The 26,697-nt window shown below is 44.4% G+C and overlaps 1 protein-coding gene and 1 long non-coding RNA gene across 2 annotated transcripts; one reads left to right on the top strand and one right to left on the bottom strand.

Annotated features, from left to right (window-relative positions):
- Positions 1–13,523: 13,523 nt before the first annotated feature.
- LOC118593992 (carbonyl reductase [NADPH] 1-like) lies at positions 13,524–16,023 on the bottom strand. The gene is given in 4 exon segments (XM_036203694.1): positions 13,524–13,653; positions 13,656–14,021; positions 14,971–15,078; positions 15,590–16,023. Coding segments are annotated over 4 exon segments (831 nt in total). The 5' UTR covers positions 15,879–16,023; the 3' UTR covers positions 13,524–13,585.
- Positions 16,024–18,931: 2,908 nt separating this feature from the next.
- LOC118593750 lies at positions 18,932–26,482 on the top strand. Its single transcript, XR_004946302.1, has 3 exons — positions 18,932–19,006; positions 21,019–21,117; positions 26,392–26,482. It is a non-coding gene; the product is annotated as an uncharacterized LOC118593750 (long non-coding RNA).
- The last annotated feature ends 215 nt before the right edge of the window (positions 26,483–26,697 follow it).

Here is a 26,697-nt window from a genome sequence, read left to right as displayed (position 1 = left end):
GGCATAGGGATACAGTCAGTCTCCAATGGCCCCATGTCTGTTGGTGTATTTATTAGTGCATCCAGGAGTCAGACCATCGGTTTTATAGATGCTGCAGGAAGAATATGAAAAAACACAACCCAGGGGCGTCTGATCTAAGGGCCTTGAACTAAGAGCGTTATTAAAAACAAAAACAAAACCAAGACACTATCAAATAAAACTCCTGGCAGAGACTGTATGGAGGAGTGGTTTCTACTCCACAAAGAAGTGGTCTAAGGTTTCCCGAGTCTTACTGGAGGTCATGATGTGTAAATGTAAATGGACTTGGTTATGATGACACAGCTCCAGCCTGGAGAATTTCCTCAAGCAAAACTGAAAAGCAAAATAGAGCCTTCCAGAACCTTCTGAAAAACTAAGTTTGAGCTAAGCGAGGTACCTGGAACACCAGGGCTCTCTCCAGGGGCATCTCAAGTTTAAGGGAAGCTTGGACTATAAAGTGAGTTTAAGGCTGACCTCAGCTTTATAGTGAGACCCTGTGTGAAAAAGAATATATAGATGTAGCAGGAATCTTAACAGGTCTTATCAATAAGATCAATCCTGAGGCCAGTTATTGGGGTGAATGCTGGAAGATCAGAGAAGCAGAACAAGCCACAGCTACCTCACCTCGTCAATTCCTCAGCTGATCCTGTTTCCTCAGTCTGGAAGCCTCTGAGTCCTCATTCAGAATGAATCTCAGCTGAACTGTGCTGCTCAAAGCCTAAAAGCTTAACCAGCCAAATGCTTCTAGTTTCTGGTCTTCTCGACTTATATATCTTTCTGCCTTCTGCCATCACTCCCTGGGATTAAAGGCTCACTTTCTGGGATTAAAGGTGTGAGTCACCATGCCTGGCTGTATCCTTGAACATACAGAGATCTAGGTAGATCTCTGCCTCTGGAATGCTAGGATTAAAGGCGTGTGCTACCACTGCCTATCCTCTATGTTTAAGATTTTAGCTGTTCTGTTCTTGACCGCAGATAAGTTTATTAGTGTGCACAATATTTTAGGGAAAACAATACCACCACACAACTGGACACAAGCAATTGTTATTTGGTAGGGTTTACTTTATGGCCTCATACAAGGTCCATTTTTGAGAAGTTCAATGGGTGCCGAAAAGGGTATGTTTCTGTTGGATGCCATATTCTTTAAAAAAATATTTTACAACTTTTTTCTTTGAGAATGTCATACACATGCACCCTCTAGACTTCTCTCTAATTTATGCCAGATCCCAGCCTTCCTAATCCCCCCAACAACTTCATGACCTTGTTTCTCTCTCTCTCTCTCTCTCTCTCTCTCTCTCTCTCTCTCTTTCTCTCTCTCTCCTTCCTCCTGTTCCTCCTCTTCTCTATTTAATAACATACTGGTGGGCACATATGGGCACACATATTATGTCGTCCACTAACAGGGTCAGCACACCCCTAAAGGAAACTGACTCTTCCTCTCTTGGCAGCCATCATCTGTCAGCAGCTCCTCAGCTAGGGGTAGGGTTCCTGTCTCTGGATGGTCTATTCTTACACATCTGTTAGGTTCATTTGATCTGTGGTATACTTTAATTCTGTGGTTTCTTGGTTGATTTTTTAGTTTAGATGGCCTAAGTAGAAATGAGGGTAGACATCAAACTTACCCACTGTGATTGTATCAGGACCCATCAGACACTGCTCACAAGTTTTTGTTTCATTAAGTTTGGAGCCCCAATATTTTATGCACATGCATTTACAATCATTATATCATCTTGATGAATAGCTCCCTTGCTTAATATGTGATGGCCTTCTTTGTCTCTTCTGACTAATCAAAGTCTCCTTTGTTACAGAGATAGCTCAGCCTCCACTCACTTGATAGTTTGTTTCCCATCCTTTGACTCTTGGTCTGTGTCTTCACCAGTGACATGTGTTTCTCTCAATCAATGAGTAGTTCAGCCTTGTTGTTCAACCTATCAACCAGTCTGCATCTCTTTATGGATGAGTTGAAGCAATTCACATTCAAGGCTATTACTGAGCAACATTTACCAATTCCTATACTTCCGTTTGTTGGTTGGATGATTGTTTGCCGTTTATTTTCTCTGCCTTAGTTTTAGGAATTTCCTGTGCCGGACATGATGGACTTCTTTACCTTTCCCTTTTTTCCTTCATTCTCTCCGGAAGTTTGTTCCTCCCTGTGCTCTCATGATGGAAGCCATTTTACTCCTTCCTTCTCCTCCCACAGCTCCGACTGACGGTCATGAACGGCTATGGTTTGTGTTTGTAGACTATGGCATGGACAGATTCTTTTCTGATCATGTCTGCTTGGGTTCTTAACATCTCTTCTGTTTGGAAATCTCTACAAATCTGGGGAATCCTATCATTTCACTGAACAGAATCTCAACGCTCTTAGTGGGAATCTCAGCCCCTCCTGTCCCATGGCTTTTTAGGTGTGGTTTTTTGCTTGTATTCCAGAGTTCTTGGACATGAGGTCATGCTTGTTTTTATTATCGTTCCTTCTTGATGTTTGATGATAATACTTTTCTAACTTTGTTTTCTACCTCTACATTCTTTCTTCTGCCTGATAATGTCCATTGGAGATGCTTTCCGTTTTTTCAAAATCTGACTTATTGAGATTTCACTTCCAATATTTTTATTTGTTTTCTTTCTTTCAGAATTTCAAGTTTATTGCTGAAATATTCTACCACAATTGGCTTTTCTGTCTGTACTACTGCTTTTCTTACCCATTTTGCTGAGTTTTTTCTTTGTTTTGCTGACTTTTCTCTCCATTCCTGGATGAACTCATTTGCCTGTTGGGATCCCTTTTCAGGTCAAGGATCACTTTTACCAGCAACATGTTCAAATTGTCACCTGAAATGTTACCTATTTTAGTATCTTTTAGCTCATTAACTGAGGGGCCAGGGTCATCGGGAGGTGTCATGTGCCTTATTAGTTCATGCTTTTTGTGTTTCCATGTTGCAGTCTGTGCATCTGTTTGGTATCTCTTCTGGTTTTGTTTAGGAATCTTATTGTTATATGCTCTTGTGACAGCTTGTGGTCAGATGTTTCTCCTGTCCTGCCCAGCCTTTCAGTCAGGACAAATCTCTCCCACCAGTGTCTTGCAGCCGCTTGGCCCCAAGTAAACACACAGGAGCTTATATTAATTATAACTGCTCAACTATTTGCTCAGGCTTATTACTGACTAGCTCTTACACTTAAATTAATACATAATTCTTGCTGTGGGATGTTCTGTATGTCAAATGTGTTGCTCTGATTGGTTAAAATAAATAAAGTGCTGATTGGCCAGTAGCCAGGCAGGAAGGATAGGGTAGGTGGGACAAGGAGGAGGAGAATGCTGGGAAGTGAAGGCTGGGGTGGGGAGACACTGCCAGCCACTGCCATGACAAGGAAGATGTAAGGTACAGGTAAGCCACAAACCAAGTGGCAAAGTATAGATTAATAGAAATGGGCTAAATATAAGAGTAAGCTAGACAATGGTAGGCCTGAGCTAATGGCCAAGCAGTTTAAATAATATAAGTGTCTGTGTGTTTATTTTATAAGTGGGTTGTTGGACTAACAGGGCTTGGCAGGGGGGGGGGGGCTGGAGAGAAGGTCTCCAACTACAAATGGTGCCCATCACGGGGCACAAGTTTCCACCTAAAACCTGAGGAAAAAAAGATTCTAAAATGGAGCTAAAAACAGCTTCCTAATTGTCTCTCTCAAGTTAGCAGCAGCCTGCTGGTTTGAGCTACTATGGCAGGTTCCTGGCATGTGCATCTGACCTGCAGTGTGGCGGGAATGAGGAGTCTACAAGCAGCACTTTACTCTGCTGCGTGGTGGATTTAGCATTTGCTAGTTTAAAAAAAAAAAAAAAAAAAAAAAAAAGGTTTCTGGGCTATGTGCAGCTTTGATAGAAGTGCTTCTGATAGTTGATGGTACACATGGCTCCAGACACAGAGCTGGTGGTAAACTGTACCACTGCCATGTTGGGAAGCTGAGGTGGGTGGAGCCAGCAGCCACAGTGGTGTTTCAGTCTTACAAAGATGGATATTACACAGAGAATCTGGTTTATGTTGTCTTTGGGATTTTTAACTACAGAAAAAGATCTGATTGTAAAAGCTGTTGAGTTAAACAAATATGTAAAATTTAAAGGTACCTTGACTTCAAAATTTGGATATAAGGATATGTTGCTTTGGAAAAGAGTTTCTGTTTCCACAGAAAGCCAGAGGCTATGGATTTGTTCCAGATTAAGTTACATCAGGTTTGATCAGCCAAGACCACCTGAAAGGTCTCTGATGACACCATGGCCCAGATGATCCAACATCTAGAATGGTTTCAAGGCAACTGGCTCAGAGGTTTACCTTCACAGACTACTCCATAATCCTAAAATTTTTTTGTGTGTCTCCATAAGATACAGCGCCTCCCCCTCCAGCAGGAAATAGTAAGAGAAACTATGCCCAATTTTCATAATTATCAAGCTGGCTTTGGAGATGGAATTGGCTCACTCCTTCTCTAAACCCAGACATATTGCTAAAAGAGAAGGTTAAGAGATTCTTGTGTCCCAAATCAGAAGAGCCCTCTGATGTGGGACAGAGAAAAACCAGTATTTTTATTTAAGTCAGGTTGATTATAAATATGATCTCTTTCTAAAAAAAAAAAGGGGATATGATATAGATATAATAGGATGAAAGGGAAGATTAATGAACTTACTTCTAAAGAACAACAACTTGTTTAAAATGTCTTACATTGGTATAGATTTTAGTCTATTGATACAAACTTAAAGTTAATTTTGTTACACTGTATATATATTTCTACTCCTGTTTGAGGTATTGTGTTTATGCAACTCATTTAGATTGTAATGGATAATTAAGAAATACAGATCAATTAGTCTTCTGTGATAGTCAAACTTATAGTCATGTTAAGTTTTCTAGGTATACATAGATATATTTCAGATAGACAGGTAATCTTCAAACACTTCAAAGGTCTACAGAATATGGCATTTAAAATACTTTTAAAATTTAGACTTTCTGGACAGTGAGACAAGTCTGCTCCTGGCAACATCGATTTACTTCAGAGAGGAGGATGGGCATTGAAGACACTTCATATGGAGTTTATCTTCACCTTGGCAAAAATAGCCATTTGGGCAAGAAACTGTTCTTGCCTGGACTGCTTGATCGACTGGACATGCAGGACCATAGAAAGGTGACCACTGAACTTTGTTTGACAAAAAGGTCCTTCAGGTTCCTGCTTCGCAGAGGAAACTGTCAGACATTCTACAGGACACTCTCTCCCCACAGGGATTCCAGTTGGGGAAATGTTGACTAACTCCCCCATGGGGGTTTTCTTTCTTCCTGTGCTGGAGCGCTCTGCTGGCCACACTTGGCTGTGCAGTGTGGGCAGGCTGTTGAGGACTCCACAGATCTTTAACCCTCAGGAAGCTCAGGGTTCAGCTGGGTGGTGCCGATCAATGAGATTGCCAGAATAACCTCAGCACTTTGATCTGTGCAATCAAATAGAGCATAAGAACATCACACTTAATCTGTGGGCAGGACACATTTCTTGGGGTGATTCCCAGCACGTCCCTGTGGGGAGAGAGTGCTTAGAAAGTGTTGTTAGGGTATTTGCTGGACTGTGGTGCCAACATTTATGTTTGCCTAAGGTCAGTTAATAAGTTATATATGGGGTTCTCCCATGCGTTGTGTGTCCACTAATCAAATCTCCCCTGGGAGACGTGTCCAGGAGTTCGTGTGCGATCAGATTCCTCCACCCACTCTTGGCGGTGTAAGCCAAGTGTGTTTGGCAGTGACTGGGTTTTTCTAAGAACTTCCATTTCACCGTGACTCAGGCTTTTCCAAGTGGCATTTGCTCATCGGCTTGTGCCTCTGTTGTCCTGTACAATCATGGGAGCCACCAGCTGCGTGTGTCTCCCTTCACGTCACAGCAAATATTCCTGGTTTTTTTTTTTATTATTAGAGATTATTTGAAGCATCATTTTTAAATGTTAGTCTTGTTGCTGAGGATTTCATATATAAATACCAGGTTTGCATCATTTCCACCTCTCCTTCCCACGCCAGTCCCTCATGTGCCCCCTCATTCTCTCAAGATCATCATCTCCCCTTCTATAATAATTGCTTTACACACACACACACACACACACACACACACACACACACACACACACACAATCCGGAAGAGAGAATCGGATGCCCTGAAGCTGGAGTGATAAGTGGTGGTGAGCCACTTGACCCAGGTGCTGGGAACTGAACTCTGGTCCTCTGCAGGAGCAGCACCCACGCTCAACTGCTGAGCCATCTCCTGGCCCCTTCATTTTCCTCTTTGATACCTTTTTTCTTTTGGACAAGGGTGCCAAGGAGCATAGTAACTTATTCCTAAAGACTTGGGTTATTTTTCAGCTTATGCCACAGTTGGTTTCTAATTTTAATTGGGAGTCAGAGAACACCCTGAATAAGACTCAAATTCTTCTAGAGCAGTCTGGGAGCATGTTTTTCCATAAAAAATTAGTGGTGAAATTAGAATGCATGTCGCAAGAACACTGGGTAGTTGGAGGAATTGGGCCTGGGCAGCAGGGCCTCTGCTTTTTTTATAGCAGGAGGGAAGAGATAGCTGTCTGTGTCTGGTTGCAGGTGTACTGGGTAACTCTTCTTGACACCATCTATTATACATACATACATATATATATATATATATATATATATATATATATATATAAATAAACCTTTTTGATTTGTTCATTTTTTGGTTGTTTGTATGAACTTTTTTTTCTTTATATAAGTATGTTTCCTGCATGTATGTCTGTTCACCACATTTGTGAATGTCTGCAATGTCAGAAGAAGGTATTGGATACCTTAGAACTGGAGTTACAGATGGTGGTGAGCTGCCATGTAGGTGCTGGAAATCAAACCTAGGTCTGCTAGAAGAGCAGCTAGTGCTCTTTGCCACTGAGGCGTCTCTCCAGCCAGAGTGTTTGACCTGCATGTGTGTGTGTATACCATGTGCATATCTATATGTATGTGTGTACCATGTATATGCCTGTATGTGTGTGTATGTACCGTGTGCATGCCTGCATGTATGCATGTGTACCATGTATATGCCTGTATGTGTGTGTATGTACTGTGTGCATGCCTGCATGTATGCATGTGTACCATGTGTATGCCTGTATGTGTGTGTATGTACTGTGTGCATGCCTGCATGTATGCATGTGTACCATGTGTATGCCTGTATGTGTGTGCATGTACTGTGTGCATGCCTGCATGTATGCATGTGTACCATGTGTATGCCTGTATGTGTGTATGTGTACTGTGTGCATGCCTGCATGTATGCATGTGTACCATGTATATGCCTGTATGTGTGTGTATGTACTGTGTGCATGCCTGCATGTATGCATGTGTACCATGTGTATGCCTGTATGTGTGTGTGTGTGTACTGTGTGTATGCCTGTATGTATGCATGTGTACCATGTGTATGCCTGTATGTGTGTGTATGTACTGTGTGCATGCCTGCATGTATGCATGTGTACCATGTGTATGCCCACAGAGTTAGAAGAAAGTTAAAGTCATCAGTTATACTGATTAGTTTAGGGAATTGAAGGAAGTAACTTCATGAGGTAGTTAGCTCTGGAGACTGTGGTTGTCAACCTATGTGATTCCTTCCTCTCTGTGTGTGCTTGGCATGGCGGTTACTTATTAAGCTCATGATGACGGTTTTCCAGGAAGGTTTCTATCACTGGGCTTTGGCCTTGTTCATTCTGTTTACTTCTGAACTGTAAGGACTGACAGACGTGGAAATGCTGTCCCTACTTATGGGGGTTTGAGTGGCTCCTCTACACCATGGACACACTGCCTTTTGTCTTCATTTATACTTAATTCGGTGTGCCGTTATTCCATGTAAACCTGAACACTTTAATCTTTACTTTTGGACCCACTACCACGTATACCTGGAGAAAGGACATAATTGTCACAAGAGCAAGGGGAAGGGAACAGGAGAGAGGGGGAAGGGATATTTGCCCTTGAGGGGCAAAGGATGGCCTCCGGAGAGAGAGCAGACAGACATGGCCCACAGGCACGTGACAGTTTATAAAGGAAAAAGGAGAAACCTGTGTTAAAATGAGTTGATTTGTTTTGATTGGACATGTTAATTGGGTGAGCCAAAAGGGGCCTTTGATTGCCAGACTTCAGTACTTTGATTGCTGGACCTTGGTTGTCAGCCTCAGGAGGAGGCAGTGACCAAATAAAGGAACAGACCTTGGTGACTAGCTTCAGGAATATTATCGAACAGTTTAGCAAGGCAGAGGGAATGGGGGAAGGGCCAGGCCTTCCAGAGCCATGTTTGCCATGCTCAGGCCTATTAGAGCCCTTCACCTGGATCCCTCTTACATACGAACACTCGTAAATGTATTTAATAGAAGCTTAATCTCCTATCTATAAGAGTCACAATTTAGCCTTTTCTGAAACTTCCATTTTAGTGTTGTGTACCTTATCCTTCAGCCTAGGAAACAAATTTTTAGAAACAGTGAATAATTATGCTCCCAGATGCCATGGTCAATCAAGGATTTCCACTTGGGGTACACTCTTTAAAGCCCTTCCGATGCTAGCTGTTGTTACAATATTGAAAAAATACCTCTGGGTTCGAGTATATTCGAGTTTCCACTCTAGCACTTGGAATGCTATAGCCTGGATTTTTGATCTTGATCTTCCGGCTTCTGTTTACAGACACAAAATGAGTAGGAGGAAGTGAACAGCCCCGTTGGAAGGTGATACTTGTAAAGTGAACCCCTAGAGAGCTTGCTTAGTCTCCAGGGGTGACTACTCCTTCTGCCAGCCTGGGAGTCACTGGTCCACGGTGAGATAATGATAGAGGCCTTGAGCAGTATGCAGTGTTTCCGAGGGAAAGAGGGTCATGGGCAGTTCCTGATGCTCCCTGGAGCTCCCTGGGGTAATGGACAATGAACATGTGCTTCCCTTAATTTCTGGGATGTGCCATTCCCAAAGGCAGTGCGGGTTGATGCATATACCATGCATGTCCATACACCTGGCATGGTTTCCACACCTAAATGACGACTTCTATTCGATTATTGTCATCCTCACCTGAGAGTTAATGGGATCAAGGCACAGCAAGACATAGTCATCCTGTTTCAGCTCATGTACTAAGTAGGTAAAGCCATGACTTGCTTCACGTTCCTGTTTGTTCTAGGGAATCAAACCCAGGGCCTCAGGCATGCTGGCATGTACTTTATGGCTGAGCTACATCCTAGCCTCTCCCTGTGGCTGGAAATCTTTCAACAGATAAAAAGGTGAAAGAAAAAGAAAAAGAAAAAGTCTAGAATGCATCATTCAGACCGAGGAGCGAGTGTGCTCGGTCAATAAAGTGCTTGTTTACAAGCTTGAGGACTGGAGTCAGCACCCAGGATCCACAGCATGCACACACACACACACTGAGGAGACAGAGATGGCAGATCCCTGGAGCTAGCTGGCCAGCTAGTCTAGCAAGCACTTCATCTTCAAAACAAAATGAAAACTCTATAGTCAACCATAACGGTGACAGCACCTGAGGAATGTCCCCTGAGGCTGTCACAGACATGCCCATGAAAATGCACATACATCACACAAAAGAAGTTACCCCCCCCCCCCCACACACACACACTGTGTGTGTTTCCTTTAAGCCCCCATTTGTGAATACTCATTGTGTGGCTGTTCGTTGTGAACCAAAAGTTCCTGAAGAGAAGCTGTGTCTGCCATGAACACAACTCCAGGGAGGAGTCTGTGTCTGCAGAGACTGACAGACTGATGGGACTTTCAGTTTTGTGGAGGCACTGGAATTTTGCAGGTTCAGAGGCTAATTACTTTATCTTGGGGTGGTTTTAGCTTCTGGAATGGCCATTCCTTGCCCACCTCTGTATCTGAATTAGCACCTCATGATAACAATAATTAAAAATCCCCCAGAAACTATTAGCTTAGCAGAACACGAGCTTCCACCAATCCAGGAGCTAAGGGTATCATCAGACAGTGTCCTGGGTCTATAGTATAGCTCCTCCATCTCCTTGTATCTGCCTTTGAAAGGTTTTATTATCACTTGGCCTTTGTCCCCTGACTTCTCAAATGTTTAATTCTGTTTTTATGCTGTTTTCCCCATGACCCTGCCAAGCCTTTGACCGAGGAGTTTTATAGCACCTGATGACACAGACACCTTTAATCCCAGCACTTGTGAGGCAGGTGAGTTCAAGGCTGCTGAGGTTGTTATGAAAAGAAGGTAGATACACATAGTTAGTATAACAAAAGTTGTATTTTATTATGCTGAATGTCATCACACAAGGTTCAAACTTTAAATTCCAAAACCTATCTCCTGGGCTGAGCACCTGTTAGACATATTTTAGCTGAAGGTCAGGTCCAGTCTCTCACAGTCGGCTCCAGTGGGGTCCGGATCCTGAGGCAGACTCTCCAGCTGCAGGGCAGATGGTGTCTCTCCAGATGTGCAGAGCACAGTGTTGCTTTTGGTCTGTTTATATACTGTCCAATGGGCGTCATGGGGTTCCAGGACTGTGTCTGGTTATCTTGAGTGAGTAATGTCACTGGGTTCTGGTTAGTGGGTACAGCCTTGGTGTAGTGGGTTTCTGACTAAGCTAATTTTACTTCTCTAAAAAGCATTTTTTTTTACTATGCTCATTACAGTTTCTTAAATATTTTTGAAATTATATTTTAAATTTCATCTAGTGTATTAAATGATGAAAGAAATACTAGTCTTGGTTTTAATAGTTCCAAATGAAAATATAATGGCTTTTCATTCATCATGCCTTTTTGTTATGACTGTTTGCTTTCAAAAAAAATGTTTGAAAGATTCTTTTCATTGTTTTTACAAATACATATATTCACTACTCAGTATAATTTGATAAAATAAAAGGTCTAGTTTTTAAATTAAACTTTAACTCCATGTGATGGCTATTCTTTGTTGTCAACTTGACTATACCTGGAATCAACTAAAATCCAAAAAAATGGCTAGGCATACCTATGAGAGATTTTTTTGCTTACTTGAATCATTTAATGTGGGAAGATTCACTTCTAATCCAGATTTTTGTGGTGGGAAGACACACCTTTAATCCAGGTCTTTTGAGGTGGGAAGACACACCTCTAATCTGGGCCACACCTTCTGCCGCTGGAAGCGTCATAAAGAACGTGGGAGAGGGAAAGTCTGTCTTTTGGCTGCTTCCTCCCATACTTGCTAACAAGTTCATCTCTTCACTGGCCTACTTCTTCCAGATTCTGGTGTCTACTGAAGACAAGCTCAGACACTCAGACATCCAAACTCGTGGACTAAACAACTCCTGGATTCTTAGACTGTGTGTACATAGACAGCCATTGGAACACTGTGTGTGTGTGTGTGTGTGTGTGTGTGTGTGTGTGTGTGTGTGAGAGAGAGAGAGAGAGAGAGAGAGAGAGAGAGATTAGTTCTATAAATTCTGTTACTCTAGAGAACCCTAATACAATCCATTTACTCTTGCTAGAGATACTCAAAGATTTTTGGTTAATTCTCTTTATCCAAATTATACAAAAGACATCAATGTCTGATAGCAACATTCTTGATGTTTTATACTTTAAACACTGATGCTTCTTGATTAAATTGGTATCTAAAATGTTCTATAGTATGATTACTGGGATTAAAAAACAATCAAATAGTATTTTAGTAAGAAAAAAAGAGAGGCCTGTGAGTTAGAGGCCAGCCTGGTCTACAGAGTGAGTTCCAAGGCAGCCAAGGCTACACAGAGAAACCTTGTCTCAAAAAACAAACAAACAAACAAACAAAAAAAAGACAAAAAAACAAAACAAAAGAAAAGAGAGCCAATATCAGAGTAACTACATTGAAAGTTCCATTGCTAAACTTTTAAAACTAAGTAAAATTCATCAAATACAAATAACTGTAAATACAGGGGGGAACTATGTAGTTGATCTCGTGAATTTTAGTTATTTTAGACATTGGTTTCATCTGTAATTTTCACTTCATTAGGCCAAACTGTGTTCTTGATTATTTAATTATGGTTAATCTATGTCACATATAAATGTAATGCTAGGTCCAGAGGGTATAAAAGATAGTAATTCAGATGTGGATCATAGTGGCTAATAGTTCCCATATAACCAGGCGATTCTTCCTTAACCCTTTATCAGTATTCCTCTCTCCTACAGAGTGCCATCTTGCCCACTACTTCAAGCCTCATCTACATCAGATCCTGGGCCTCAGTTCTAGCCATGAGGGGCCTTAGAACATTCTACATGTGGCCTCTGCCTGCACAAAATGTGATGCTTGGTCAGCACGGGAACTGTGAACGAGAAAGTTCCTGAAGAGAAGCTGTGCCTGCTGTGAACAGAACTCCAGGGAGGAGTCTGTGTCTGCAGAGACTGGCAGACTGATGGGACTTTCAGTTCTGTGGAGACACTGAAATTTTGCAGGTTCAGAGGCTAATTACTTTATCTTGGGATGGTTTTAGCTTCTGCAATGGACTTGCCCCACTATGATCCAGCACCTCACTATGACGATGACGATGATGATAACTCTTAGAAGCTATTAATTCAGCAGAAGACTAGCTTCCGATGATGATGATGATGATGATGATGATGATAATAACTCTTAGAAGCTATTAATTCAGCAGACTAGCTTCCACTAATCCAAGAGCTGAGCATGGCATCAGACATCATCCTGGGCTTATAAAACAGCTCCCCCATCTCATTGTACCCATTTCTCTGGTTTGCCTACCAATGTATTTTAAAGTTGCCTTGATTTATGACTTTCTTCATAGAACAAAGAAAGATACAAAACCTTTATGAAACTGCTTTTATATTTGGGGTAATCTAACTCTGTATTCCTAGGACAGGGTCACTCAATAAATGAGGGTATTCTGGCTCCAGAATAAATGATCTATTTCTTTTGAGAGCTGAGAGTTCTGTTTTGAACCGTAGACATGGTCCTTGACTCGGGCTTCTTACTCTGTCCTGCTTGTCACCCAAGGACACACCTGTAAGGGCCACAGATGACTGCAGGCTCCACGGAGCCACCTGTAATCTGTCCTGGCTCTTTAGATGCTCACTGTCTGGGGTGGTACTGAGCCTTCCCTTTGGCTTTAATTAAACTCTTGAGCGGAAGCCAATTTTGCATGGGAAGAGCCTGCAGAGGGCAGGAATGCCGGCTCCCAGTGAGGTGCACTTGCTGCTCCTCTAGAGACCTCGCAACCATCTTTAACTCCAGCTCCAGGGGAGCCTCGTCCCTCTTCTGGTCCCACAAGCACTTTATGTATGTAGTACACTTCCATATACCCAGGCAAGACACTCATACACATAAAGGAAAACCCCACAAGAATGAACAGAAAACATGTTTAAAGAACCAGTTATTTTTTATTTTTTTTCTTCTCCAGAATTTACTTTTTCTCATCCTACATCATAGAGGGAATCATAAAGAACGTCATGGAATACAAGGCCACACAATGAGTCAACTAGTTAATGAGTGTCAAGTTACTAAACTGTGTTAGTCTTGTTAAAAATGCACCCTGGCCCTCACCAAGACAGGATACAAAGCAGGGATGGGATGCCGTGGGAAGAGGCGAGGGTTGAGTTCACCACTGTTGAACTTTTTTCTCCTGAACAAACTGCCCGTGAGGTCCCTCTGCATCTGGCGGCAAAGGGCCAAGTACACGGGGGTCTCTGCTCCTTCTTCTGGGCTTTTGGTGGCTTTTGGTCCTGCCATGTCGGTTCTCACCCACCCGGGGCAACAGGCATTGAGGAGGATCTTGTCCCCTCTCCTCTGCTCGCTGAGTTTCCGGGCGTGGATTCTGGACAGGACTGTCACCCCGATCTTGGTCACCCCATAGGCACTGTTCGGCCAGCCTTCTTTATTATGCACTCCTTTTTTTGTGTCTTCCACAAACTTGTTCATGAGCCCCACCAGCTCCTCCTCAGTGATGGTCTCACTTCGAAACTTCTGCTGCAGCTCTGGGCTGCAATTTTTCAGGGCCCTGAGGCTCACCATGCTCGACACGTTCACCACTCTGCCTAAAACACACCACAGATTGCTATGTAGAGAGGCGTATGCAAGAAGGGCATTTTACATCTGGTGAGATTTTACATCAGAAAGTTTCCATCTGAGGAAAGGATGCACAGAGCAGGCCTGAGAAAGCATAAGAAACTGTATTCTTTCCTTCAAGGTTTGGTTGGGTAGAGAAGCCAGGTGGCCATGGAAACAGCTGCCCTTTGATATTCTAGAGATCCAGAGGACGGGAAGGGAGAGAAAGGAGGACATCAGTTTAGAGTGAGCTATACTTACTGAACTCAAAACTAGAACCTCACATTCCTAAAGCGGTTCACTTGTCATTGCTGGTATGTATTTAATGAGCAGTGGCTCCCAGGCTATCCAGATGACATGGGTATTAGTAGTTCATGATAAAAGGAATGTGATAGTTTGTTTTGCAGAACATGGAACAGGTCGATGGAGCGCTAACAGCCTGGAGGAAAGACTGGTGAGATTCTAGAGTCCTGTGAACCATGCCAAAGGCTTGGGCCCTTTCCTGACGGACCTTTGGGAGGGGAGGAGCTGGGTAGACAGGGTGTAGAAACCCAGGAAAGGAGCATGCTCAAGAAAGGAGGCTTCCTGGGTGGGTTGGCAGCAGCGCGGCTTGACAGCTGAGACCTGCTGTGGAGGTGAGCTGAGGGAGGCATTTGGGGCATAATCTGAGGTTTGTGGGGGCAGGGCATTGTGACCTGCAGGGGGCCAGCTGGTGTGCAGAATGTTTGAAAGAGGAATGGAATCCTAAAAGCCCCTCAAATGTGAGGATGTGGAAGCGGAGCGGACATTTAAAGAGGAATCGGACATATAAAGAGAGACTCTGTGGCCACAGAAGAATTGAGACCAAAAGCTGAGCCACACCTCCTGTGGCAGAGAGGCAAGAGCCAGTCCTGGCACAGAGCGAGAGAAGCAGGCCTGGAGACCTCCCACCAGACTCACCTTGGGGTTTTACAAGAGGCAGGAGCTCAGTGCAGACATCTCGGGTACCAAAAAAGTTCGTTTTCATGGTCACTTCTGCTTGAACGTGGAAGGGGGTTGGGTCAGCAACTTTCGGGGGAGAAAGAGAATGGAATTAACTGGATGAAGCTGTACAGAACCTGGCCCGGAGCCTTAGAAATCCACTTCCAAATGTTTAGTCAGAGCCCACTGTCAATCTGAGAATGCTCTATTGTTTGTGAAAGACCGCAGCACCCTGGGGGAGGCTGGGGGAGGGCTGTGTATCAGGATCTTAATGTAACACCTCTTCCCACGCTCTCTTTCCTCTTTTTATTTCACTATCAGAAGAGAGTTCCACTCAAGTATCCCCAAGCCCAATTACTCAACAACTGGACGAGGGAAACCTGGGAACGATGGCGTCTAGTCCTAGTTAGGTAAACACAAGGACCACGGAGCCTGTTTTGCCCGCAGCCCCCACCCTGCCCTGTTTCTCCCAGGGGACCTGTTCTACACTCCCACGCCAGAGCGCCCCTGCCCGAGCGGAGCATCCTAGAGAGGCAGAGCCCACCCTGGCACCAGGCTCTGGGGAAGCTGCCTCCTCTCTTCGCACCCCATGGCTTACCCTTGAAGGCGATGCCCGCGTTGTTGACCAGCACGTCCAGGCCCCCGTACTCCTTGCGCAGAAAGTCGCGCAGGGTGCGGATGCTCTGCAGGTCATCGATGTCCAGTTGGTGGAAGCGCGGGCTCAGGCCCTCCGCCTGCAGCTGCTGCACCGCCGCCTTGCCCCGCGCCTCGTCCCGCGCCGTGAGCACCACGTCCCCCGAGAACTTCCGACAGAGGTCACGCGTGATGGCGAAGCCGATGCCCTTGTTACCCCCGGTTACCAGCGCCACGCGGCTGCAGGACGACATGGCTGCGTGGGCGTAGCGAGGCGGTCGGAGTGCCGCGAACCTGGGGCAAAAGGCAGCGGGAGGTAGCTGCTGGACAGCCTCTCGGACACAAGAGTATTTCTAGGGGCCTTTGATAGGCCCACTGCGCAGGCCCACTTCAGGCCCCGCCCCCAGGAGGGCGTGGCGTGGCGGGAGACTGGCGGTTGTTCTTGGATGAGCTATACGTTTTGTCTTATTGGTTGTGTATTTACGGGGTGGTGGCTCACCTTCGCAGTATCGGGTTAAATTTTATTAGAAAAGTTTACAATGAAAGGAACGTGCCAGGTCCTTTGCTAGCCCAGAGCATGCTGGTGTTGTTGGGGAGTTAAAAAACAGCCAGAAAAAAACGACGGGGTCAACTCTTGGGCAGCTCAGGCTTTTTCCATAAGGCGTTTTGGAAGCCAGCCCCCAGGCTACAGGAGAAGGTCAGAGAGATGCTGCTGCAGCTGTCCACCTGGCAGTCAGGCATTTGGCTTGCCCATGCGACTGAATCTTGTATGAATTTTGCACTGTATTCCACAACTTGCAAATTGGACCTCTGTAGACAGTCTCAATGGTGTCTAGAAAAATAGCGCACTGCCCCTTAAGTCGTAGGAGCTAGAGTTGTAGGATGAACTGGTAGACGATGATGAAGAATGGAAAGTTGTGTTGAATTTCCCACTTAGAATAATGAAGCAAAGCTGTTGGTTAATCCTTGGGCAGGAAACATTCCTTACTAACCGCATGGGTATCCTTTACATACCTTTAAGCGCTTTCCCTTACCTGGATGTGAGGACTGAGGTACACAGAAGCGAGGGCCATCAGGGAAGGTTGCTCTTCTGCGCTCAAAATAGCACCACGACGCACCCCTTATATTCCCCCTTTTAAGATGACAGGATGCTCTGCTCGTAATGTTTACAGTTGGTTTGTTGAGGGGAACAAATCCTCACTGTTTGCTAACACCCTGGAAATAAGGAAATAGGGATCTCAAGGTCAAGTTTCATTTCCTAACTGTTCAGTAGGTTGCTAGTAGCCACAAGTGACCATTTAAATTAAAGTGAGACATTTGAGTTGCACTGATCACAGTATGTGTGAGGGTGGTTGTATTGGGAAAACAGTGAAATACAGGAAGCAGATATGAGGCATATCCATGACAAAAGATTCTGTTGTAAATCGCCATTTCAAGGCAGGCTTCTAGTCGGTCACTTCTCGAGCATTAATAATCAGAAAAAGGATTGGCAAGGATGGGTTGACTCAGCAGGTGAGGGCAGGTGCCTGGAAAAACCCAGCAACCTGAGTTCAATCCTTGGGACCCATGGAAAGGTGGAAGGAAGGAACTGACTCTACAAAGTTGTTCTGACTCCTCTGTGTATTTGTAGTGGTGTTTGGGCAGGCATGCACACATTTGTGCACACACTTGTGCATACACACATGCACACACACAATTATGCCTGTGCATAATAACTTTAAAAATCAGGAAGGATGCATGTTTTTCTCCAACTGAAAATACTGTGTGTGTGTGTGTGTGTGTGTGTGTGTGTGTGTGTGTGTGTGTTCTGCTTATGTGTATGTCTGGTCACTGTGGGTCACATCTGGGGCCATTGGAGGCCAGAAGAGGGCACCAGGCATCAGATCCCATGGACTGGAGTTGCCCAAGGTTGTTAGCCACCATGTAGGTGCTGGACATCAGAGTAACCAGGGCTCTTAACCACTGAGCCATCTCACCAGCACCTATCCCTTGAAGTTGTTTGTAGATACTTGGAGAATCTTATGGAAGTGTAAGATATAATGCAGGGATTATATGTATTTACAAAACTATAGTGAACTATCACATGTCGACAATAAGACAATCTCCCTTCCTATTCAGACTTCTCATTTGTATTTGCAGTTAAGTCCCTTTATTCTAAATAATGACATTGGAATTTTAGGTTTGTATCTGTCACACTCAAGGCATTAAATATCCCTTCAGCATCAGGACCCCTTTTGTTACTGTTTCTTGGGGAAACACCCCTCCACTGCTCCTCGGTGCTCGGCAGTATTACACAGTTGAAGTCACACCAAGCTTGGTCCCTGCCATCCTGCTCCTCCAATTATTCCCCCCCCCTCACATTTTTGCCTTGTCTTTTAAACTTTTTTTTTTTAAACAGAAATTTCTCTTGGAACATTTCACCGACATCACTTAGTCCATCACACAAATCAAAGAAAGTAAAAACAGTACTTCTTTTAGAATTATCCCAGACTGAAAAACCTGTAAAACGATCCCCCCCTGTCAACAGGAAGTAGCCAGACAGAAGTCTTCCCCCATTCCTTTATCTATAAAAAGGTTCTGAACCCGCTCCCCCCCCCAAAAAAAGCCAAGTCCTTGAAATTGAACAGTTATTCGGAATCGCACACCAAAAAGCAGCTGATACCTCCTACTCCAGTCACCCAGCTGTTGCAAAAAGGGACAACAGATCCTGTAGTGTCAAACTGGTTAAGATCCTCATTCTGTCCTTAGCAAGCTCCTTCCACATCCTTAGCTACAAAACCCCAGCCTAAAGCATGGGATGTGCCTTTCGTGATCTCTGGTCTTTGGTTGAGTCCTGTGCCCTGATCATGGCGAGCATGGCCGGAACTAGAAACACTCCTTCTCTGGCACTGAATAAAGCTTGCTCCTCGCTGCTTGAGGACGTCTAAATTCTCATCTTTTATTTCTCCCTACAAGCTTAATTCGTACTTTTCCTTATACTTCGCCCCTAACAACTCCAGTAAGTCTTGGGACAGGACAAATGCATACATAGGAGTGGATGAGGGAAGAGGCAGGAACAGGCTGTCTGGGAAAATGGTATGCCCGGGTCCTGGCCGATGGAGAGCAGGGCAAGGTGGGAGCCAGGTAAGCCAGCCTGGTGGAGGGGGCAGGAGGCCTGAGGAAGAAAGGACAAGGTGAGGAAAGGCTCTGCGTTGGCTCTTTCGAGTGCGGGTTGGCAGCCACGGGTGTGCACGCGTGTTGAGTGTGTGTGTGTGTGTGGGGGGGGGGCGGCGCTGGGGAACTGCGCGTGCGCACAGCGAGGCGCAGGCTCAGCACGCAGCCGCTTCCGCCACACTTTGGCGTGCGGTCTGCATCTCCGCACCCGCCTCGCGTGGTTCCGGAGGTGAGAGGGAGGACTTCCGAGTTGGCTTGGCGTTGCCTGGGTAACGGCAGCGGGGAGGGAATTTCGACTTCTCGAGTTCTGTGCGGATCCCGACCCCAATTTCTGTGCCTGCCTGCGACCTCTCCCTGACCGGAAGTCAGGGCAGGGCCGAACACTGCGCAGGCGCAGGATGCGGAGGCCTTCTGCCCACCCTGTTTGCTTGTGTGGGTGACCGGCAGTGATTGATGGGGTGCGCCGGGACCGTGCTCTGGGGCGCTGGTGGGGAGCGGGGGGCAGGGCTTCGGTGGAGCTGCACACATCTGGGCACCCACATCTGGGCATCCGCAGGGACCCGGCCTGCGTGTCGAGTGTTCCCGCCTAGGTAGATAATTAACGCCGCCTGCACGGCTTAGCTGGAGGTCTATGTCTGCCCCGGCCTTTTTTTTTTTTTTCTTAAGAAGTAGATTTTCAGATCATTTACGTTGGTATAGTACGTGTCAAGTATGTGTAAATCACTTAAATTATGTCACGTTAGTGTTCACAGGTATGGTACAGGGTAGGATGTGAAATAGAAAAGGCTCTCTTTAGAATGCTTTCAGATAATGGTTCTTTGGGTCGTTTTGTTATAGAGTTATATATTCATTTTGCTCAGAGGCAGGCCCCAAAGGGATCTATTTTACCTTACATATATAGGTGTTTTACCTACATATGTCTGTGTACCACATGCACGCAGCGCGTAGGGAGGCCAGAAGAGGACATTGGATGTCGGATCCCCTGGGACTGGAGTTACACATGTGGGCCCTAGGGACTGACTGCACCCTGCGAAGATAAAGGTTTTATTTAATAATAATTTACCTTAAGATGGTAATTAATATACAAAGCATAATATGCAAAAAGTATTGGAAAGGTAGCCTACATTCCATTCTCTGCTGTCTCTCATAGTGTCACAGGGACCCAGAGACTGTCTTAGTTTTCATTTTCTCTCTAATCTACTGCAAACACCCATTTAATTATCGTTATTTCTAGAGCCTAGTGTCTAAAAATTCAGTTTACACCGATGCGGGTTTATTTTTTCTAAGATGTCTGAGCTGGTGGGTGCCTCATAACGACTGTGCATTCTTTTTTGTGTTTATTTGTTTTATGTGTATGGATGTTTTGCCCTCACATACGTCTGTGCATTTCATGTGTGCCGTGTATGCACTGACGAATTGTCTCCCATCCTTCCGTTCTTAGGAACTTGTTAAGTGGTGTTGTAAGTGTTGGCTAGCACTGAACTGTGAAAGTCACCAAAGGCTATGTCTAGGAAATCAGCTGTGAGAATTTAGTCAGGAGGCTTCCAAATGGTTTTGTTTGCTGTTTTCAGAGCAGTGGTTCTCAACCTTCCTGATGCTGCTGCCCTTATTCCTCATGATGTGGTGACCTTCTAGCCATACAATTATTCACTGCTATGTTATAACCATAATTTTGCTACTGTTATGAATTGTACTGTAAATATCTGGTGTGCAGGATCTATGATATGGGACCCACAGGTTGAAAACCATTGTTTCAGAGCCTACATTATTGGTGTTTGTTGCTGCAGGGATCCTGATTTAGCACTTGGTAAAAAGTTTTGGTGCACAAAGTGCTTTTTTAAAAAAAATTATTTATTGTGTATACGGTATTCTCTCTGCATGTATGTCTTCAAACCAGTAGAGGGCACCAGATCTCATTAGAGATGGTTGTGAGCCACTATGTGGTTGCTGGGGATTGAGAACTCAGGACCTCTGGAAGAATACCTAATGCTCTTAACCTCTGAGCCACCTCTCCAGCCCAACATTGGTAGGTTGCGTTGGCTGGGAATTGAACCCGGGTCAACTGCTTGGAAGGCAGCTATGCCCACTACTATACCACCAACACCGCTGCATAAAGCTTTTAATAAAAGGATTTTTTTAAATGAAAACATTCACCAAAACATGTAATTGTATATTCAGAGATACCAAGGCCTTTAGATTGCATCCAACTAGAGAGTAAGGCCGAGACTCTCCTCATTTTAGGTTGAACACGACACAGAGGCTCCGGTTTTAATATGCAGAAGCGAAAAGGAAGGACAGGGAGAGTCAGAAGGCGAAGGGGAAGTTCCGACTCTAGAGGAGGTAGGTCCGGGACTGGGAAGAAGCCCTGTGTGTGTGGAGGGAAGAAGCCCTGTGTGTGTGGAGGAGGGTCTATTTGTAGCTGGAGGGCCAGCCTTTAGCTACCCAGAGTATAAAAAAAAATTCCAGGAATGCAGGGAAAATTTTTTTATCTATCTGAAGACTAGACTTTTTCTATCTGAGGGAAAGTAAGGAAACACACACGCTTTCTGATGGTAGCTTTCTCCTTTACTTCATCTAGAAAATAAATCTCTTCTGAAAATCCTGCTTCACATAGTTACATTCCACACTGTTACCTTCTCCACACACTCTCCACACTGTTACCTTCTCCACACCTTCTCCACACTATTACCTTCTCCACACCTTCTCCACACTGTTACCTTCTCCACACACTCTCCACACTGTTACCTTCTCCACACCTTCTCCACAGCCACATACCTCTTTTGCAGGTACATCTCTTTTCTTCATTACAAATCTCCACACACTCTCCATACCTTCTCCACACTATTACCTTCTCCACACACTCTCCACAGCCACATACCTCTTTGGCAGGTACATCTCTTTTCTTCGTTCCAAATCTCCACACAGCCACAGCTGTGTCTCATTTACATGGCTTTTTCACCAGGCAGCCACACCTCTCCCAGCACAGCTTTTAACATGGCTCCATACTTCTCTTCTGTACATATTTCTTCTCTCTACCCTGCAAATTCCCTCACACGCTGCTAGATCATTCACTCAGTCTTTACTCGCTCACTTTCTCACTCATTCACTCTCCTCTACACACACACCTCTCCCTTACATCTCTTTTCTATATAGCTACTCAAGCTCCCTCTTCTACAAAGCTACTCATCTGTTCAGGTATACTTCTTGGCATATATGTCCTGCTCTGTCAGCACACACACACACACACACACACACACACACACACACACACACACACACACACACACATTCTCTCTCTCTCTTTCACCTCTGCCCAGCTCTTTACACAGACATACATCTTAGAATCTCTTTCTGAAAATGTCTCGTGCTCTCTCTCCTGTCTACCTGCTCATCCTCTCCTCAGATCCCTCTGCACACCCTTCCCCCCCCCACACACTAACACACACTCCCTGCTAGGTCTTTACATAGCAGTAGCTCCTTCACACAGCTCTTTCACACAGCTCCCCTCACAGCCAGACTCTGCCCAAAAATGAGTTACATTTTCAGGATCACAAAGCATTTCTTGAATAAACAATCAGAGACAGAGCCAAACTGATACACATAAGGAATCACACGGTTTCTTTCAGGCTAGGAAGGTCACATTGACCTGCCAGTGAGTAACACTTAGCCATGCACATAGCTCTATGTCAGTGAGGGTTCCCAGACAGAAAGTAAACAGTTGGCTGAATCTTGAGCCTGTAATGTAAACTGAGGCTGGGACATGCAAAAAGTCAGTTACCATAAAGGGCTATGTCTACCAAAGTTGCCTCAAATCTGACCTTGATTCAGCAACAAACAGTACTTGGGAATTCATCTTCGTGTATTTGTCTCCAGGGGCAGCCAGTTTGCTTTGAATATGTCCTCAAGTCTAAAATTAGCTGCCTTTGTGACTGAAAATTCTGTTACTTTCCTGTATCAGTTGTGAGGAATATTTTAATATTATTAGAATTATACAGATTAAGCAGAAATCATCTTCCTGACCATCCACAGCAGTGTATGTGTGCCCAAAGATGGAATATTTTCATGAGATGAACACACAAGCAGTGGGGAAAATACCTGTAGCTGTTGTTAGGGAAGGAATGAAGTGGTACCTGAGAAAGATTACAGACAGGAGCAACCGGTCATTTCCAGTCAGTGACTCCACAGCTCTGCCAGGTGGGGCTCCCCTTCAGGTGGGCCTGGTGGGTTGACCTGTTACATACTAGTTGTCACCTGCTGGATACTCCCAGAGCCTCCTGCAAGGTCTGTTCACACAGTGTTCCTCAGAACATTGTTCAAAGAGAATAGTCCATAAAGAACATGTTTTAATGGCATCCTTACCCCAGTATGAGAGCATGAACGTTTTTCACTCATTGTTTCTACATTTTTCTCTCTGGCTCTTCCCTGGGTTTCTGCTTCTGTCTGTCTGTCCTTTTGCTCTGGTCTCCCTCTGAACATAAAGCATCTCCGGTTGATGGTGTGATATACTTCAGTCTTGTCCTTAACCAGCCTGGTGGGTGGTGCCTCTTGATGGATTTCTTACACCTGCCGCCATTTTCCATTTTGTTTTCTCTATGTCTAGTGTCTGGCTTTGTTCTTCTGTTTCTCCTTTAGTGTTTTCTATTATATTAAATTGGTATTTTAATTCCTCATTGTCTTTTCACTATATATATATATATATATATATATATATATATATATATATATATATATCTTAGTTAGGTTCTCTATTGCTGTGAATAGACACCATAATCACTGCAACTCTTATAACAGAAAACATTTGGCCTGGTGGTGGTGGCGCACGCCTTTAATCCCAGCACTTGGGAGGCAGAGCCAGGTGGATCTCTGTGAGTTTGAGACCAGGCTTCTCTACAGAGCAAGTTCCAGGAAAGGCGCAAAGCTACACAGAGAAACCTAAGGAAAGCTGTTGGGTCCTACTGTTGGTTTTAATGAGGGCGATGCTGCGGCTGTGTTATTCATTAAGCGGTGCTGTTACCATGCAAGAAAAGCCACGAGGCACCACAAAACCCACTATCAGAGCAGAGCTTTGTTAGAAGGGAGGGACAGAAGAGAGCGTGTCCAGGCCTGTGGAAGAGACACATGCAGATTGGGAGAGAGATTGGGGAGGAGAAGGAAGGAGAGGAAGGGAAGGGGTCTGCTTCTTATAGACTCCCCTGCATGTGCGCATATGAGTTTATGGAGCTACGCCGCACTTGCGCAGATTATGCACAGCACACGGATTTATGTAGGCTGTAAGGCCCCTTACTAACTGCGCATGTGCAGTCATGCAGCTGGGGGAGTGGCCAGGAATCTGAACAACTGTCCCTTGACAGCCTTCACCAGAGTTCCAGAAGAGATGCTGCCAGGCAGATTAATCCGAGGGGTTCACTAATAAATCTACGCACACAAAACTCTTTAGTCTATATACTTTATTCTTCTGAGTCAGTTCTCCCTCTACACAGCTTGTTTTCTGCACTCACACTTAGCTCCTTTCTTGCCTGACTCTCTCCACATCTTTCTGCGGTCCCCTCTAAGTGCTGTCTTAATTCCTTCTTCTTAGCTCTGACCCATTTTGGTCTTTCTCATCTCGTTCTTACCCTCCTTGTCCTTCCCCGTCAGGCTCTTTCTCAGCCCCCATCTCGTCCCTCTAGTTCTCCATCCAGTTCTCCAGTTTAGTCCCCCAGTCTCTGAGGTTTACAGTCATACACCCCTGCAGTAGCAATGCTCTGGCTAAGGCAAGGTCACCAGGCTTGAATTCTTACAGGGTCATTAAGGCAGTGACCGTCAGGCTTTCTTTTATAACCCAAAAGGGGAGTGGTTAACTAAGAGCTAAAATCGGTTAATGTATCAGAAGAAGGGAATTTATGTGCTCAAACTACATTCCTAGAAGTGGTTAGGTAAAATTTTAGGAGTGTATCATAAATGTGCTCAAACTACAATCTTACAGGTAGTTAGTTAAAAGAGTCTATAAGTCACTTAAAAACTTCCTCAACTTTCCTATGCCACCATATACTAGCAGGAGAAACCTGTCTCAAAGCTACACTGCACCTGGTATGCAAGAGCCCTTTCGTTCTGCATCAGTTGCTCTGGAATGCACTTGGGCTGTGAGAGAAAGGAGGGTCTGAGCTTCATTTGCACAAGTAACAAAGGTGTGCACCTAAGTTAGGCAGTGTCTCCGTAAGGGTGTTTACCTTAATTCAGGGACTCAGCAATTGGTCTGAAATGCTTTGTCCTGTCTGCCTTTTGCTTTGGATGCTAGAGAAGTAAATCAGATAAACTACACTGTTAGGAGTTCTTGGGGAACGTGTGAGAGCGCACAAGACATTCACAGCAGGAAACAGCTGATATACTAAAAGCTGAATAACACCAAATACCCCTTGAGATTTGGCTTAATCCTCTGGAAGGCCCTTAGCTTCTTCCAGGTATTAGCTTTGTCATAACCAGCTAAATTCCTTTTATATTCCTACGGCTCATAGCAGAAACCCTGTCTCAAAAACAAACAAACAAACAAACAAACAAAACCCCCAAAAACCAAAAAATCCCCCAAGCCCCAAAATTTGTATTTTAATAGCATTTTTGGAATTTGACTTTTTTGGTTATTACTAATATATGTAAATATAATTAATTTTTACGTGTTGATTTTATCTTCCAACTTTGCTAACATCATTTGTTGTTTTGGTATTCCTCTTAGATATTCCATGATTATGCATATGTGTTTCTGAAAAATTTTTCCCCCCAATTTGATTTTTTTATTTATTTTCTCTTGTTACACTGGTTAAATAGCTTTTGTATTTGAGGAAAAGTGAGAGAAGTCTATTTTTTCCCTGTTCTGGATCTTAGAGGAGGTCACTTAGCTTTTCACTGTTGTGGGATATTTGTACACTGTGTGAAGATATATGTGACTGGGTTTAATAAAGAGCTGAACAGCCAGTAGCTAGGCAGGAGGTATAGGTGGGACTTCAGGGCAGAGAGAGGAAGTAGGAGGTGGGGAGGCCAACAAGATGTGGAGGGAGTTGGACAGAATGAAAGAAAGGTAAAAAGCCACACGGTAGAACAGATGAATAGACGTGGGTTAATTTAAGTAGTAAGAGCTAGTTAGGAACAAGCCTAAGCTATAGGCCAACCTTTCATAATTAATAAGTCTCCATGTTATTATTTGGGAGCTGGCTGGCGGGACAGAGAAAGACTCAATACATTTCGCTGTTAATGTAGCGTCTGTATGGCAGTGCTGGGAATGGAACACAGGGCTACAGATGTGAGGCAGACATTCTACCCCTGGGCTATAACCCCTGCCCTGTCTACCGCCCCCTCCCCGCTTGTGGGTTTTTTTTTTTTTTTGTTGTTGTTGTTTATCTGGGTGTGGAGATTTCCTTCTGTCTTCATTAGCTGATGATTTTTACCAGACTGATGATGTTTTTGTGCATGCATTGAACTAATCGTATGTACGACAGATAGCTTTTCTGTTGAGCGTGTGTCACCCTCATTTCTAGTGAGATTTATTCCCTTTATGCTCTGTCTGGTCTGCTTCGTACCTATGAAAGGTTGGTCCACTGACCAGCGATGTTAATCGTGGTGTGTTCTTGTCTCTCCTGACAGTGAATGAAAGCTACAGACCTGAATTTATAGAGCTGAGAAAATGGCTGAAAGATAGAAAGTTTGAAGACACAGGCTTAGTACCCGCCTGCTTTCCAGGTGAGAGTCAAGTGGAAGGTGGGCGCAGTTGGGGTTGGGGGATCAGGGGGTGCTTCCTGCAGTGGCAGTCATTTCTGGAAACACATCTGTTGCTGAATATCGGGCGTCGCTGTTTGTTTGGGTTTTACCTTTCTTTCCTATGGAAAGGGATGGACAGATGAGGAAAAAATTACATTTGAAGGAGAATAATAAAAGATGAAACCATGAGGC

This window comes from Onychomys torridus, chromosome 12 (assembly GCF_903995425.1).
Source record: "Onychomys torridus chromosome 12, mOncTor1.1, whole genome shotgun sequence".
Taxonomy (NCBI): domain Eukaryota; kingdom Metazoa; phylum Chordata; class Mammalia; order Rodentia; family Cricetidae; genus Onychomys; species Onychomys torridus.
Note: the sequence above shows the minus strand (reverse complement) of the source record. Positions and strands in the feature narration are given on the sequence as shown.